The 17,331-nt window shown below is 48.8% G+C and overlaps 1 protein-coding gene across 1 annotated transcript in view; it reads right to left on the minus strand.

The window, feature by feature from the left end:
• The window catches only part of RNF144A (ring finger protein 144A), a 35,322-nt gene extending 33,374 nt beyond the window's left edge, over positions 1–1,948 (minus strand). The window contains exon 1 of the mRNA XM_065891337.1: positions 1,814–1,948. Coding sequence (XP_065747409.1) covers positions 1,814–1,948 — 135 coding nt within the window. The remainder of the gene's footprint in view (positions 1–1,813) is intronic.
• Positions 1,949–17,331: the final 15,383 nt, after the last annotated feature.

The following is a 17,331-nucleotide window of genomic DNA, read 5'->3' on the forward strand; positions in this document are numbered from 1 at the left end:
CATGGGCGCCTTCCCCCAGTCTGCGACACGCAGGTGTTTCCTGTGCTTCACGGTGCAGGGAGCTGCAGACACAAGTAAGCCTGCCTCAACATCTTAATTTTTAATAAATGGCTGTGAGAAAACAATCACAGCTGTCACCTGTTTCTCAGTGCTCCCAGCAAACCCCTCTTTGAGAAAACAATGTTATTTTCCTCTATTCACAGTCCCTGACTTAAATTAAATGTTTGATCTGAATTAGACTTGCCTATTTATTTTCACTACTATGCTCTAGAAATAGAAAACTAAAACAACAATGACAACAAATGAAAGTCTGGGTAAAACCATGCCAGGGTGAATGGGCGACCTCACAGTGGAAGAAAAGAAGTCGCGGGCCCATGAGGCCCTCCCCACACGACGCAGGCAGGGGACACGAGTGGCAGCAAGCTCGCCTACAGGCACGTCTGCAGAGGGGAATCAAGCCAATTGGTTGAGATTGCGGAAAACTCCCCTTCAGGCAAGAGGGAGGCAATTCTTGCATAAAGAGAACTCTTTAATCCATCCCCACGCTGGACCATCTCATCCTCCAGAAATGAAAACGAGTCCAATTCTCTGTGTTCATTGGCTGCACGTCTGTCTTTCCACCCACCTCCCCCCAGGGCTCTCTCCCTCCCAACCTTCCCCAGCTTAGAAAAAGCCCAAAGCAACTTCCGGTGGTCCAGGTTGAAGTTACTTTCCTGGGGCTTCAATGAGGCACATTTCTCGGCTGCTAAGCGCAGGGCTGAGGCTGACTCTGTGCGGTTCAACGCAGCTGCCTCTCCCGATTATCTATCATGGGCCCCGCTGCAAACCAGGCATTTGGGGGCAGAACTGTGCCCTCAGGAAGCCAGTGTCTAACAGAAAGGGAAGTCAGAGACCCGGACTTAAACGACTGAAAGCTCCGTCTCATCTGTAAAAGGCAGATGATGCTGTTGAATGCACACAGGTCCCAAACAGAGACAAACAGAATAAGGTCTGTAAAATAGGGGCAGGAAGAAAGAAGTCTCTGAAAATCAGGAGGAGGCTGTCGGGGACAGAACCCAATCCAGACATCTGAACCATACATGGGAAGGCCATCCCTATAGTCCATTTATAACAGTAGTCAAATTCAGAAACTTTTTTAGTTTTTCACAGTTTAAAGGAAAATTGTTTTTTCCGGACTTTTCTTTTTTCTTCTTCTTTTTTTTTTTTTTTTTGTATTTCTTGAATGGGAAGAAAAACCAAGCAAAATTAAATGAGACAAACCCTACACCCTCATTTTTCTCTTCTGATAGGTAAAATGCTGGGTCTGAGGGAGGCCTGATGGGAACAGAAGCCCCTACAGGCATTAAGAGCAGGCCATTTGGCCCACGGTGACGCTGGCCAGGAAATTCAAATGTGATTTCAAGATGCAGCCTCTCCAGCTTAGCACTAAAGCAGTGACGGCTGACACGGAGAGCTGACTATTCTACCGTACACACTCACCGGGCCAGCACCCCTGCAATCTCAGGCATGTCATTGTTCAACTAAATTTAAAGGGAGCTGTGGTGAAGCTCTGCCTTTCCAGAAAGGAGCGCACACGCCATGCTCAGGGTTTCTCAACTGCGTTCCCAGCTCCTAAGATTCTGTTTAACTGATTGCTTTTGCACCACGAGCGCCTGCCATCGAACCTGCTTGGGGAGCCTGACTGATTTGGAGGAGAATCCCTCCAATAACTGGGTAAAAGTGAGGGCAAAGGACTGCATGGTATCTCCAAAAACAAAAGTGAAAAAGGCTCATCCTGAAATTCTTTTAAACTGGCGTTTTCTTCAAGACCCACCAGGGTACAGAAGATGCATTGGCACTGGGCAATGGTCGTCATCTTCTCCACTGGGTACTCCCCGAGACACAGCTTGCAGGACACCAGCGGGTCTAGGGCCAGGTCCCAGGTGGGCCGGCACCGTGCTGTGGTCATGGTAGAGCAGTCTGAAATGAGAGAAGCACAGGCCATCAGACACTTGTGGCCTCCACCAGAACCGAGGCAGGGGTCACTCCTGGCTGAAACTGGGGCTCTGGGGGGTGGCCAAGTGAACACTGAGGGGCCCGGGGTTTTAGAGTCCTCGTCTGGGTCCTCTGAGAAGTTTTAGCCAGTGGTCCCCGATCTGAGTCTGTGGGTGATTCCCTTCCCGTATTGATGGTAATATTCAAAACGGCGAGTGATCTACCCGTCGGCATCCTTCCCTCCACCCCTCCGATGGGTACTGAGGAAGACACTGTCCACTAAATGAAGCACCCAGCTCAGGAGGGCAGAACCTTAGCAACCCGGCAAAGGACGCTTTTGTTAAAATAGTTACTGATCAGATCAAAGTGTTCTCCAGTCTCTGCTGTAGGGATATCCCAGGGAAACCAGTTGGTGGAGTTCTGGCCTCTCTGTGCCCTCCCAGTAGAATGGTCCTTCCACACTGGCTTCTGTCCTCACCGCCCAGGTGTCACCTGACCTTCCAGAAGCAGCTCAAGCACCACTGCCTCCGAAGTCCTGGAAGACTGTCTAAAATGTAAGCTTCAGGGAGGCAAGGCCCTTTGGCAGATTTGTTCATTTATGTGGGTCAAGTGCATCCAACAGTGCCCGGTATGTGACAGACACCTCACAATCACCCATGGAACAATCCTCACTTCCCCACCCTCCCCAACATTCTCTGTGCACATCCACCCCTGGTCTGTGTTCTCCTGATAACAGGCATCTTCCTATTGCTATGTTACACACCGATTTCCACTGCTTACTGCTCGAGGGAAACAGAGAGTGTCCAGCTCTTAGCTCGGCTCTGACCCACGGTGGCCTCAATAATTTCCTGTCGATTGACTGAATTCTTGCATCCAGGGAAATGGCTCCTTGCTCCTAGCATACCCCCTGCGACGTGATTTAAGCCTTACAACACTTACTTTGCACCTGTGGTGGGTAAGTATGTGCTTTATTCTACCAGCACCCCCTGGCCCCCCAAACTCAGAACTGAGAAAGATTCAGTTAAAATTTCAGATAAAATCCACGGCTATCCAAACTCTCACTATCTGCTATCCAAATCTCAGGACCTAAATTGATTTAGAGAATTTGGTATCCTTCCCTACTGAACCCCTAACCTCACTCTCTAAACTGAGGCATGAAAAGATTTGGAGAGCAAGACACACCTACATTCCCCCCGAGTTTGTGAGGCCATGAAAAGAGGGTTTGTCTTGTTCAACTCCACATGTACAGCAGAAGACTGTACACATAACGACAAAGGTACACACATGAAGGGAAAGAAAACAAGACAAAGCAACACCAACCAACGCCCAGAACGTACACAAAACGGCTCTCGGATCCTGGAAAGTCTCAAAGATGTGTGAGACAGAGTTCCCCACCTTAGGGTCTTCGGATTCAACTCAGGAACATCCTTTGCCAAATAAAAAGCTAATTGATAACACAAGGCAGAGTGTAGGATTATGTGTGAAATCAGTGCTCAAGGCACTCGGGAAAACTGGAGATCAGCCTGGGCTAGAATCTTCCGAATAGAACTTCGCAGGGGAGATAAGGCTTGAGTTTTAAGGGGAGGTTACATTTCATACAGGTGAAAAGGGGGTGGATATCAAAATAAGAGAGAGGAGTATCCCAGCATCTTTCACCAGGCAACAGGGTGTGGAGGCAACACCATAGGGGCAGAAGGAAGTCTGCTTCTCCAGGGCAAACAGAACACCCCTATCTAGTAGGGTGCTGGCTTACTTGACCACTTTCAGCCTCAGTCTGCTCATGTGTGTGATGGGGCCACAACCTCCATCTCCCAGGGCTGGTGCAGGATTAGCAGAGATCATATGAAGAACCTGACACACACGGCAACGCTCAGTAAACCCTCGTCCCTTCCCCTGGGATGCCTCATTGGGCCATAGTTTATCCACCTGTGAGAAGGCCTCTGATGATACCAACCAGGGGCTGGGTGTGCAAGTTACTTCTGGGGTCAGGGAGCTGTCATGATACTTTTTTTTAGAAAAACATTATATCCATTTCTCGTGTTTTGACAGTCGCAGCTCACCGGGTATCACTAAGCAAATATTTACTTAGGACGAATGACTGTGGGTTCTACGCAGGGCGCTGGGGGCGGGGAAGGCACGTGTGAGCTGGGGAGGAGACTCTGCGATGGTCCTGGGAACGCACGGAGGAGGTAAGACACAGTGACACACGACCCAGGCGCATGAGTGATGTCAGAGTGGCAGAGCAGTGGAGGAGACCCTGACCTATAAGAGCTCAAGCAAGTGAGGGGAGTTACTGAATTCCGGTGGGAATCGGCATTGGGAGTGAGGGCGGGAAATCCGAGGTCGGGGTAGGGAATGGACAGCAGCCTCCTCCCAGGACAGTAGTATCTGTGGGCGACTTAGTCCAAAGTAAGTGCACTTTCCATTGTTAGAAAAGAACTCTGACGCAAATTCAAGTAATTTTGGGGTGGGTTGGAGCCTTCCGGCTAATTTAAACAAACATGATCATTTGACCTTAACCCAAGGGCACCAGAACACTTAGGTGATTTGGGGGTCACTCAGTGATCCGGGGGTGCAGAGGGTACCAGAATCAAGGCTCCTCGTGTCCCTGAGTTCATTTTCATTTGGAACATCTCCCTCCATCTTGAATTTATGTTTATTATGATTATTTTAAATGTCCAGTGTTGCCTGGATCCTGGGCTCAGGTGCCAAGACTTTTTTCTGTATGTTTCTCCGCACCTTTTTCTGTTTTAATCCTTAATATCTCTTAAAGCTCACAGTACAGAGTGTCAACTGTGTTTTGATTAAGACTGTTAGCTAAGCCCCAGCAGGGATCACAAAGCTTTACTGGAAGCATTGAGAAACTGCCTAAGACTGGAAATGTCCCCAAGAGGACAGAGGTTGCTTAATTGGCTTTTCTGTCCTGGAGAGCTGGGGAAAGGCTGCAGTGGACACTGTCCAAAAGGTCTGGGGTCCAGATTCTATAGGGCACTGAGCAGCAGATGACATGTCACCCAGCAGACCTGGGTCCAAATTCCTGTCCTGCCACTTGGTCATGTGATTTTGGAGAAATTACTCAACCTCGAGGAACTTTCGTGTTTTTCTCTCTGTAAAACTTACACACCATCACCTCCCAGGTACACTTGTGAAGAGTGAGTGAGAAAGAATACGTTTAAAATTCCTGGTAAGTAAAGGTCATTAGGCTCTGTCGGGTTCAAGAGCTTGGACATTAACCCATATGAACCGAGGGGAGGAGAAAAACTGAGAGATGGTAAGATGGACTTAGTCTTAGGAAGTTCACGCTGATGGCCGTCATTTTTGGAAGAAGCAAACACCAAAACCTCAGAAGCCTCCTGCTTTATCATCTGCTGTGCAGGTTGCTCCAAGGCTGGACATCACCCCAAATGGCAGAAATCAGGGACTTAACCCTTTGACATAGTCCTTGAAGCCCACGGCCCTGACCCCACTCACTGCCTTTCACCCTGGACCACTCGTCCCATCCTGGCTGGTTCCTCCCCAGACAATTCTGTCTCCCCCAGCTTCTGAGCTTGGCTCCTTTCTTGTTTATAATGACCCTCAGTTCAACTTGCAAGGCTTGATCTCTCACTTCCTTTCTTCCTGGACCATGATTTCCACTTGACCTGAGACAGTGTGGCCTCCACTGCCCTGGGCACAGGTTAGCCGTAGCCTCTCGCCTCCCAGCCCCATGATTCAGCCTTGAAGCATGTCAGACACGGTCTCCTGGCATCTTGTCAGTATTCTTTCCTACAGAGTAGACACTCTCTAAGGTGAGCACACAATCATGGTTCAACGGAAACAACAACTGGACATATTTTACCAAAAAAAAAAAAAAAAAAAAGGATACATTGTCTAAGCCCATCACGACCTTCCCGACACACAGGATGGGCTGAATATGATTTTGCAAACATTGAACAGCTGCAAACTTGAAACAGGAATTTGCAAAGAAAGTCACAATGCACAATAAGAGAAAAAAAGTGTTTGTTTTCCTAATGTGAATGTCAAGTAGAAGGAAACAACCAACTATTTTGAGAACATCTGGTCAATTATAAGCATTATTCAATCTAAGCAACTCAAAATGTTTATAAGGCAAGTTACTTATTAAGCGCGACTGGGTTATGCAGAGGGTGCATTGTGATGAGAGGTATACAAGGATGAGAAAGAGCTAGAAGGGAAAAGAACCCACTGAGGGAGATAGTCTTAAAAGTACGATGTGGTTATTTGGCCAGGACCATCGCACCTGGGCTCTGGGGCTGTGGATTCTGCAGGTCCCTATTCACCCACTGTCACCCCTTCAAGACAAAGTAGGGGAAGGGAAAATCAAATTGGTGTCAGCCAATCACTACCCAACTTTTACTCTCAGGACTGCCCTAAAGCCGGCAGAGGCATGTTGGTGGTTCTTCCCCAGCCGAGGGGGCAGGGGGAGTCACAGCCATCTGAGTTTTCACTAGCCTTTCAGGGAACTCCCATCTGCAGTGAAGTCTAAGAACCACTGGGCTACATGATTCCACAGGATAGCCTCTCCCCCGAGGACCCTCACACCCTGAAGCCCAAAGGGGCTTAAGCCCAACACATGATCACCTCTCAAAAATGCTACACTGTGCAGCCTGTGTCTGCCAGGCACGGGGTTAGACTCTGCATATCAGCCTCCTGTATTCTTTGCCATGACTCCCTCCGGGGAAGCGTGGCCTTTCCACATCTGCCACGTGTGTTAGTTTGTCCCCCAAATCGAAAAGCAGTGCTTTCTACCCTGCTGGACAGTGCTGGTCACAGGCAGACAGCCCATTACATACACATATATGTGCATCAGGCATTATGGGAACCAATTTTATACATTATTTCACGTATCCGCACAGTGACTTTGAGGCTTTAGTAGTTGTTACTATTCCAATTTCAACAATGAGGAAAGCAAGACACAGAGAAGGCACGTAACCAGCCTGCGAGACGTCCTTTGTATATCCTATGGATTGCATGAGAAGGGAGCCTTCTGGGTCTGTAGACAAACTAATTCCAGTTCTGCCACAGAGCTTCCTGGGCCTAACCCGAGTGCTTCCACGTTGGCGGCGGGGTGGAAAGCTACAGCTTCACAATTTGGAGCTGCCAGTCACAGCAGAAACATGAGAATGGTTGCTGGGTAGAAAATTGACTGCAGGGAGGTTGACTTATCCAAGTGTATGTGGTTCCATGAACCTTCAGGAACGTGTCTGAATGTCACCTTCTCCAGAGGAGACGATGCTGCTCCCAGGTATTCACGCAACTAACGTGAAAACTTATATTCACATGAACACCTGTGCGTGGATATTTACAGCAGCTTTATGCATGATTGCCAAAACACGGCCTCAAACAAGATGTCCTTCAGGAGCTGAACGGATAAATGACCTGTGTGACATCCAGACAATGGAACATTTTTTCAGGGCTAATGGGAAATGAGCTATCGAGCCATGGAGAAACATGGAAGAACCTTCAATGCATGTTATTAAGTAAAAGAAGCCAATCTCTCTGAAAGGCCACAGACTGTCTGATTAAAACTATATGACATTCTGGAAAAGATAAAATTATGGAGACTGTAGAAAGATCAGAGATTGCCTGTCAGGGAGAAAAGGATAAACAGGCCGAGCACAGAGGATATTTTAGGACAGTGAAACTAGTCAGTATGATTTGTAATGGTGGATGCATGTCATTATACATCTGCCAAAACCCACACCAAGTGTGAGCCCCAATGTCAATGGTGTGGGCAAAGTCATGTCCCCCACAAAGTTCCTATGTTGAAGCCCTAACCCTCAGTGTGATGACTGTATGGCCTTTCGAGGCAATTAAGGTTCAGTGGGGTCATAAGGGTGGGGTTCTAATCCAGTAAGGCTGTGGCCTTATGAGAGAGGAAGCTCTCAGCATCGTCCTCTCTTTCTCCTACAGGTGAGGACTCAGGGAGAAGGTAGACACCTGCAAGCCACAAAGAGGGCTTTCACCAGCATCTGAGGAGAACCCAACCCTGCTGGCTTCCCGATCTTGGACTTGTAGCCTCTAGAACTGTGAGAAAATACACTTCTGTGTTTTAAGTCACCCAGTCTATGGTGTTTCGTTATGGCAGCCTGGGCTAATACAGCAAGCTACGGACTCTGGGTGGGAGGGATGTCTCATTGTAGGTTCATCGCTGTAACACCCACGCCTCTGGTGGGGATGGCATGTCAGCAGTGGTGGAGACCTCAGACTCTTCTATATGGTACCTCCCTATACAATCTGCACCAACTTTCTAAATATAAGTCCAAATCTGTTAACCTAAAGGTAAATTTAAAACCAAATCTGTTCATCTAAACTGCCCTAAAATAAAAAGTTTATTTTAAAAAATTTGTTATTTTCATTTACACCCGAATAAGCCTATTAACATGCAGACTCAACTGGAATCTTTTAAGAATCTAAGATTTTAATTTGTTTTAAGACCATGTTTTCCCCAAGCAGTATTATTTTTATTTTTTAACTTATTCTTTTTTTTTCTATTGAAGTATAGTTGATTTACAATGTTGTGTTAGTTTCAGGTATACAGCACAGTGATTCGGTTAAATTATATATATATATATTCTTTCTCAGATTCTTTTCCATTATAGGTTATTACAAGATATTGAGTATAGTAAACTGTGCTATACAGTAGGTCCTTGTTGATTGTCTATTTTATATATAGTAGTGTGTATCCATTAATTCCAACCTCCTAATTTATCTCTCCCCACTCCCTTTCCCCTTTGGTAACCATAAATTTGCTTTCTATTTCTGTAAGCCGATTTCTGTTTTGTAAAAATGTTCATTTGTGTCATTTTTTTTTAGATTTGACTCCAAACAGTACTATTAAGTGTGATACTAAAAATCAGAGGAAAACGGGATTAAATATAATTGGGCAGATTCGTGTGCTTATTTTTAACCATCAAACCCCGTGCGGGTCTTCAGGTGGTAATGAACACAGTGGTACTCCAAGAGGGCCGTACAGTATGGCTCCACTGGACAAAGCACAAAACACGCTCTCAAGCACAGCCACACACCATCAAGGTTAAAAAGGGAAGAAGAAGCTACTTTTCAGCCATTTCGCTGTCACAGGTTCCCCAACATTCAGACTTTGCAGGGGAAAGAGCAAAGAGGAGACAATCAACAAGGGGCCCAGGGACCAGAGAGAACTCTGGCCTGTCCGAGCTGCACTCTGCACAGGAGAAACAGCCAGAGACCTGTCAGGCACAGGTAAGGGCTTCCACTCCGCACGTCATAGAGGCCCAAGGTCCCTTACCATAGACAGGACGAGGAAACTTGCCTTCACTTAACCTGGGACCTTCCGTTTACTTCCCTCCTGCCTCCCAAAGATTCGGACCATTTTACAAGCATATAAACTCACCTCTGTTAACCGTGGCCCAGAAGCCTTTTTGTGCTAAAAGCATGGATGTCTAAGGCAGTCAGCCATTCCCGGGCAAACAGGTCCTGTTGCATTCGGCTGCCCCCCCACCCCGTCCCTGAGGCCCCATCCAGCAAGGCAACCCCCTTGCCAGGCTGTCCCACAAACCCATGTCCCAGCCGGGCCCCGTGTCTGAGGAAGGTAAGCCTGTTTCCCCTTGAGGTCTTCAGTCGGTTACCCGACACTGGTGTCCCTCAGTCACCTTTTCCGTAAAATGGGGTTTTTAGTTTTGTCTTTTTTTTTTAATGCTGGGAAATACTTGCATTCAAGCAGGGAAGGGAAGGCAGAGGTCTGGCCCGATGCTCTATTCCTTTAATGCTGTGGGATCTGCCCCCGGAGCTTCTCTGCTTGTAGTTATCTCAAGTTCAACATATTTCAGCTTAACCCCCTTCTAGATGTCGTTTGGAGGGCGAAGGAGATCTGCTTCCCATCGCCACTGGGCTCTGGGGCTCTGACTGCCTTGCCTACAGATTCATGGCTTGATAAATTTGTCATATTCAAAATCTTGAAATGTACTAAAAGTGGGTTTAAAAAACCATCCACGAATGGGAGCTCTGCACCTTTCAAATGCACCTGCACAGGTGAGAGCGAAGAGGAGCTCCTTCACCTGGCGCATCCTGACTGTGATGCAGCATCTATTCCTGGGCGCTGAAGTACACAGTGGGGTTGAGGGGAAGGTTGACTTAAACGAGCTGCTTCCTTCCACAGAGCAGGCCCACCTCCTCCCTCCATCCTACCCTGGTGCTCTGGGTCTGTGCTTCTCTTGCCAGAAAAAACGTCTGGGCTGGGGCGAGGCCAACACAGTGAGTCTTCCTGCAGCAGGGTCCGGAGCCCGTCCGGCTGCCCGGGGTGCAAAAGAGGGAGGCCCACACAGACACGACAGAAAGCCGGCTGAAAAAGCCCTTACAGACATTTCCAGCGCCAGCCGGGGCGCCGGCCTTGAGACGCTTCCTCCCCGGCCTGGGCAGACCTGTGCACTTGCTTCTGGAAGCTGCCCCTCTGTGGGAGGCTTGGCTTACGAAACAAGTGACATTCACGGCAGAGCACTCACTCACAACGCCCCAGTATCTTCCTCATCACAGACTGCTTCCCGCAGGCGGCCCAGCCCAGCCTGGCTCTCTGACCTTGGTCCAGGAATGAAAGGAAGAGGGAGACACAAAGGGACTATTATTCCCACCGCAAACGTCACACTTTGGCTACCAGCGAGCAACAACTTTAAAAGTCAGACATAAAGGCATTGCGTTTTAAGGCCGATGGGGATCATCATCGGATTGTGTGTCCTTTTAGAGATGATTTCCTTGCTCCCAGCTGTTTAGGGATTTGCTAAGAGGTCGCACGGCCACCTCACGCCGTCCCACCGCCTTCTACCTGGTCATGAACTACCCTGATGGTACTATCGCCAAATCTTGCCAGTGACACAGTGAATCATTATCTCCACTTTTTATTTTTCAGATAAGGACACAGAGAAAAGAGCAACAGAACATGTCCACACATGTAGGATAGAGCACGAACAGCATGGGCCACGCCCATTCCCTGCTCTAAACATTCCTAATCACGCTCTGCCGAAGAAAAGGCCCTCAGTGGGGCACACGTGTCCTCTGCGTCCCCCCGCCCCTCTAAGTCAGTCCTGGTTGATGGGAGCACGCTCTGGCCAGCTCAGGTGGGGGCAGGACAGGTGCGTGGCTGTGTCCTTCCAGGCACCACGCAGAGGTCTTGCTGCTAAGACAAGGAGCCTGGGAAATTCCTCGGTGTGGAGCTTGTCGATCCCTTGGGTTAACAGAACAAGACGTGATGGAGTAGGGAGCACGCAGTGGGATGGACACGGGCCTCTGTGAAGATTCCAGAAGCCGGGGTTCTCATGTCAGCATAGCTGCCCACCGACCATGCGACCCCCGGGACCTGTCCTGGACCCTCCTGGATCAGCAGCCTCATCTGAGCGCTGGCTTGGGCCTGGCTCGATGGATTCCTCCAGGCAAACCCTCTTCCTCTACTGGAGAAGCATCGCTCCCCAACGCCTCCCAGCCGAAGCCCCCTGTGCTGTGCTGTGACTGCAGCAGCAAAGGGGGGCTTCGGCGGGGGCGTTGGGGAGCGATGCATCTCAGAGAGAGAGAGAGCTAGAGGATAAAATGTGCTCTCGAAGGATCGATCCTGCCACCACAGACCCATCTCAGAGCTCAGGTACTCCTGCAGCTGTGAGCCCTGTCTGTCCACGAAATCATCTCAACACTCCTGCCTGCCCTTTCTAAGAGCTCACCACAATTCCACCTCAAGCCCCTCCCATCCCAACGCCTACGGTTACACACCCCAATCCTTCCACGTACTCCCGATCGGTAGTTAGCCAGCCGGCGTTAGGTTTCTGTAATGATCCAAACACTGTTCTAGGCACGGGATGACAAGGGCCAGAGGTCTCACCCACACAGCACGTCGGGCAACAACCAAAGCCTTTTCTCCGGTTGAAGCACCTGCTTGTGAAGACCTCAGCATGAAAGAAAAGGGATCAAATAAAAGGTATACAATGACAGGGCATCTGTTCAAAGAAACCTTGCGGGAGTCGAGCAGAATCACCCTTTTATCAATATTGAGCTGAAGATGGTTTTGGCTTCCTTGATGTACTTTAGCCAGAAAATTAGGTAAAATTTGGAGCGTCCAAATACATGCAGCAGATTTCTTATTGTACCCATATATACACTTCTTTTATCAGGTTTATTTGGATTTTGTCTTTGCTTCTTAAGAACAGATGAGAGGAAGGGGTATTGCTAAAAACAGAGTAAGTAGATACGATAAACTCCACTCGGGTAGTTAGAGCTGATTCATGTTTTCAGTGAGGAGGCCAGGTATCTGCCAGATTCTCTGAAGACAGAGCTGGCAGGATGACATGTAGGACTCAATGAGGGGCCTGAAATAACCAAGAGGCACACATGGCCCAGCCTGAGGTTCCGGTGGTGCCCCTGCAGGCCAGGCCACGGCACGTGCCAGAGCTCTGGGGTCGTTCAGGGTCTGCATGCCCGAGAAACGTACATACACATATACCCCTTAGTTTTCAAATGTACACGATATCATTGGGATGAACTAAAATGTGTCCCTAGGGGAATTCACACCTGGGACAACAGAAGGCAGTCTTCCTTCGATCATTCATTAAACAGGTATCTCGGAGCGCTTTGTTCCAGGCACTGCTCTGGTCACCGGAAACGTTAACAGTGCACAGAATCTACAAGCACCCCTGCCCTCTGGGAGCTAACACTCCACTGGGGAGACAGGAAATAAATAAGGTAAATCGGTAAATCAGACAGTGCGTCAGCCAGTAATGCGTGTGCAGTGGGCAAAACAAGCAGGGCGGGGGAGATGTGCTGAAATGGTGTCCAGGGTCCCCGACAGACCAGCGGGGCAAAGGCAGAGGCCAAGCGACCGGCGGGAGACAACGGCAACTGTCCAGGTGAGAGACGGGGTGCGTCCGGGTGATGCCATGAGAAACAGGCCGAGGACAAGTGGTCATACTCTAGACCTGCTTGGAAAGAAAAGCCGCTAGGACGAGCTGACAGCCCAGGTATGGCTATGAGAGAGACAGGGTCCAGGACAGCCCCAAGACCTTTGACCTCGCAAGTGGAAGGACTGAAGGACAGAGCTGCCCTTGCTCAAGTCTGGTGGGCGTGGGAGGAAGGTGCCAGGGTTTCTCCATCATTTACCGCCAGCTGCAGGATCTCAACGAGCCCCTCTGAGCCCAGCTCAACCGCTTTCCCAGGAAGCAGACACGGTGGGTACACGTTACCAGCAGGCAAGGCAGGCTCTGCAAGGGGCAGAAGCCCTCCAAGTGAAGAGCAGAGTCTGCGAACCAGGGCGAGGCCTTTTCTTTGTACAACCTTCAAGCTAAGAATGTCTTTTTGCATTTTGAGAGATTATAAGGCAAAGAAAAACACAAGCAAAGAAATGTGGGCGAGCAAAGCCTACAACACTCACTATCTGGCCCTGCACAGAAAAGTCTGCCAGCTCCTGATTTACAGGTCGGCATCCTGCATTCCGTGGGTGGAGCCAACTAGGACTCCTGGATGAGGCTCAGAAACAGGAAATTCCTACAAGAAGTCCTCCAGGAGAGCAGGCCCAAGGTCAGGACCAAGGCCAGGGCCTGAAAACAGCATCCTGGAAATGTCACTTTAAACACCCGTAACCGTGAGCAACTCTCCAAAGCCTGAGGTTCGAAGAAAGGAAGTGAAAGAACTAGAGGTTTGGGCCCTTTCTCTGCTTCCACATGTATGACAGCCAAAGGCTGGACACTGCCTGAACAAGACAGTTCTAAGTGCCCCATCCTTTGTGCTCTAGTTCATTGAGACCCAAGGGCTCCTAAGGATTTGTCCTAGAAAGACCACAGCAGGCACAAGTCAGAAGGTCTAGCGCACACCCTCAGCATCCAGGAGACTTCTTGTGGGAAAGCAAACAGGAAGCTTTAAATCCCGCTTCTCCTATTTGGAGCAGACCATGAGGTGATTGCTCACACAGGGACCAGACACATAAAAGTGCAATCACCTCGTGGTGTGAGCCACACTCAGTCCCCATGTTTTTAGATCTGGAAGCAGTAACCTCTGACACCTGCCAGCACAGGCGTGGGAGAGACATGCAAATCCCATGTGAAGAGCAGGAGTGGTGTCCCCTGCCTTGGACCCTGTAACACTTCTGTGACAAGTATCTTCCCTATGCTATCTCCAAACTCTCATTTATACCTTTGGGTATACTCAGAGTTCACTTTTAATCACCAATAAATTATAACCCGCTGTGCCCCGAGTTGGGCAGAATCCACATCACTCTATGCCTTGGGGGCTCAGCTATTTTCTCATTGTAATAACGGCCTGATAACTATTAAAGGACCCCTGTGTTCAGAAAACAAGAGCTTGGAACAAGCCTAAAGAATCCCATGTCACTTCACCAGTATGATGATTATGACAATAATATCGCGAATCTTTGTTTTCCAAAGCCCATGACCTACAGACTATCACATCTTTCACCTTCTTCCAATCATCTGATCGCCTACATAAAACCCCCTGCATCCCATCACCTCCGGTCCCCTGCCCCTCTTTATGTTACCCCAGGCAGTGTCTACATGCACTTCTTTATTTATGTATTGTTTTCTTCCCCCTCGAAAGTAAGTTCCATGAGAAGAGTCAGTATTACCATCCGACAGTTTAAAAAAACCTACTCAGAAAAATATGGCTGTATTTAGTTCTTTCCTTTACTGCCTAGTTAACTAGGTGGAAAAAAAAAAAATACCAGCCTCAGTGGGCATTACTTATTTCATCGGGGTGAAGAGGACATACCTATTTTCTGACCTAACAATGCTGAATAGCATCTCAGAATGCCCTTGTGATTGCCTGCAACGTTTCTGAACTTCTATTCAAAAACACTTTCTATTGTATAGTCGATAATCAACACTTCAAAGAAGGAGATCAGCTCAGTTATCTTCATTTAACAGATAACAGCAGAGGCTGAAGAAGAATAAAACATTTGCCAAAGTCTCAAGTTAACAGATGGCAAATCCAGAATTCTCACCCCCTTCCTGACTTTCCAAAGTCACATTCTCTTCCCGCACCAACGTTTCCACTACTCTCAGGTCCACCGAACACTCTCAAGGCACCCACTGCTCAGATTGCTGACGGGGTGGCAGAGTCTTCCCTGGGGCTTGGAGAGGCCCCTTCACTCACAAGAACTCCACTCACGGCCCCTCTGCTCTCGTCCACTGCACACAAAAGCCAATTGCTAACCTGGCTGTTCCACCTTTAGATGACAAGAGGCCACCGTCTGAGAAAAAACGCCACTGCTGTTTTAACCTAAGAATTTTGAAAGTGTCATGTTTTGCACATAAAAATGTCCTTTCCGTCACCGAGAGTCCTTCAGCTGTGAAATGAGGCATTTGGCCCCATGATGGTTAAGGACAGTCCATTTAGGCTAAGATACCGAAATCAATCCAGCGCGCCACTTCCTTGATGAGATGATGAGTCATAATCTCACAAAAAGCTCCTCTGTCTTCCCCAGGCCCAGTGCCAGAGTCTGTACTTTCTAATAATCAGGAGAAACAATCTATCACCCTACTGCGTTTCCTAACCTCTTTGTGAAGAAAGCTGGGTCATCAGTATGTCCTTGGACAGGACTGAAGACCAGGGGTCCAGAGGTGTGGCCAAGATCAGGGAGTCGGGAAGGGTCCTGAGATCCACGTACCCAAGCCCCAGGCTCAACCCTCGCCCACGATTCTAGAACTCATATTCCAGTAGGGACGCAGAGAACACCACAGCTGCTCCAATCTCTCTTTTCTGCCCCTGGCTAAGGAGACCCCAAGTGCAGATGAGCTTACTGGATGGAGAGAGAGATACCCAAGTCATGACAGAGAGATGGGATCACGGAGATGCCACGAACCCCTTCTTGTCCCTCTCCTGTTCCAATACCCCGCCTGTCCCCACTCTCCAGCCTTTAGCTAGACAGCACTGGGGACTCTATTAAATATCAAAACCACAAAACTTACTCAAAATTAGTTCTGACATGGTGGTGATGATGCCCGACAGGTGCAGACACAGAGCTTCAATTTAGAGAAGAGTCACAAAGACAGAAGGAAGGCCCCAGACGAACAGGGTCAGCACTCTGCCTGCAGAACTACTTCACCGTCTCCTGAACGTGCAGCTTTGTTCAAAGCCCACCCATGAGGGAACCGGATGTAATCAAATAAACTGACGCAACCTTTCCTGCAGGGAAACAGAGATGCCAACTTCAGATAACTCTCAAGAAAACGCTAGCTTCCAAGGTGGGCAACATTCCTGCTGGGAAGACCCATAAGAAAGCGAGTCTAGAAAGCGCATTTACTTCCAGCCCAGTGTTGAAACCTGAGTTGTACTCCTCGGACCGGCACACGGTGTTCCTGTGCGTGGAGCCTTCCTTCACGGAGAACAGACATGGAGAAGTCTGTTTCGGGGAAGGACCAAGGTGTTGACATGATAATGGGTCTAAAGGGACTACGTTCTCTCAAAGACATACAACTCTTTGGTCACTTGAGAATCATCAGTGTAGAATTACAGTACCCAAAATAATAGGACCCGCTATGTCCAGCCAACGTTTTCCTCTTTCACAGGTTATTACAGGCCTCTGATGCATCAAGGGCCGTCTGCATGCTTCCTGACATTCCAGAAAGGAGCAGGCTCAGGTGCTCCAGGGCCATGGAAGACCACACACACCCTCGCCCACGGGCACCCAGATCTCATCTCCAAGTCCGCTTGCACCTGCGCAGAGACGATGAGGGATGGGAGCCGAGGGGCTGTTTCTCCGGGCTCCGCAGCAGCCTCACGTGTCTGCAGGACACTGTTTCATCAGGTCTCTCCTGCTTGAAAGCTTCTGACCACTCCCCAGCAGTGCAGGTGAAATGCAAAGCCCTCAAGCCCCACCTGCACCCACCTTCCTCTTCCTCAGAGCCCATCACTGTCTGCGGCTTATCTTACTTATCTCGTTTATCCTCTGCCGTCCTTTCCTCGAGGAGGCTGGTTTTCATTGGCTTTTCTCAAACTTGCATCCAAAGGCCCCGGCACAGAGGACGTGTCCCATGAAAATAGGTCAGCACAATCCACCTGATGCTCCAAACTCATGCCTGGGAGAAAGCCGGGGTGACTGGGTGAGAGGGAGCTCTGCTCTACTAGAAGCTTTTCTGGAACAGGAAGGATTTTATGTCCATGTCATATCCACTACCTGGTATTATGGGCTACATGTGGAAAGTAAATATTTACTGAGTGGATGTCTCAATAACTACTAAATTAGCAATTTGGTGTGACTTTTCTCTGCAGTGAAATACAATTGCTCATTTTGGCCCAGTTAAATTTATGTGAAAATTGTCCAAAGAACCACGTCCAGTCACCTGTGCTTTGGTGTGAATTCACGTGGAAAGGTGC

This window comes from Phocoena phocoena, chromosome 14, assembly GCF_963924675.1.
Source record: "Phocoena phocoena chromosome 14, mPhoPho1.1, whole genome shotgun sequence".
Taxonomy (NCBI): Eukaryota; Metazoa; Chordata; class Mammalia; order Artiodactyla; family Phocoenidae; genus Phocoena; species Phocoena phocoena.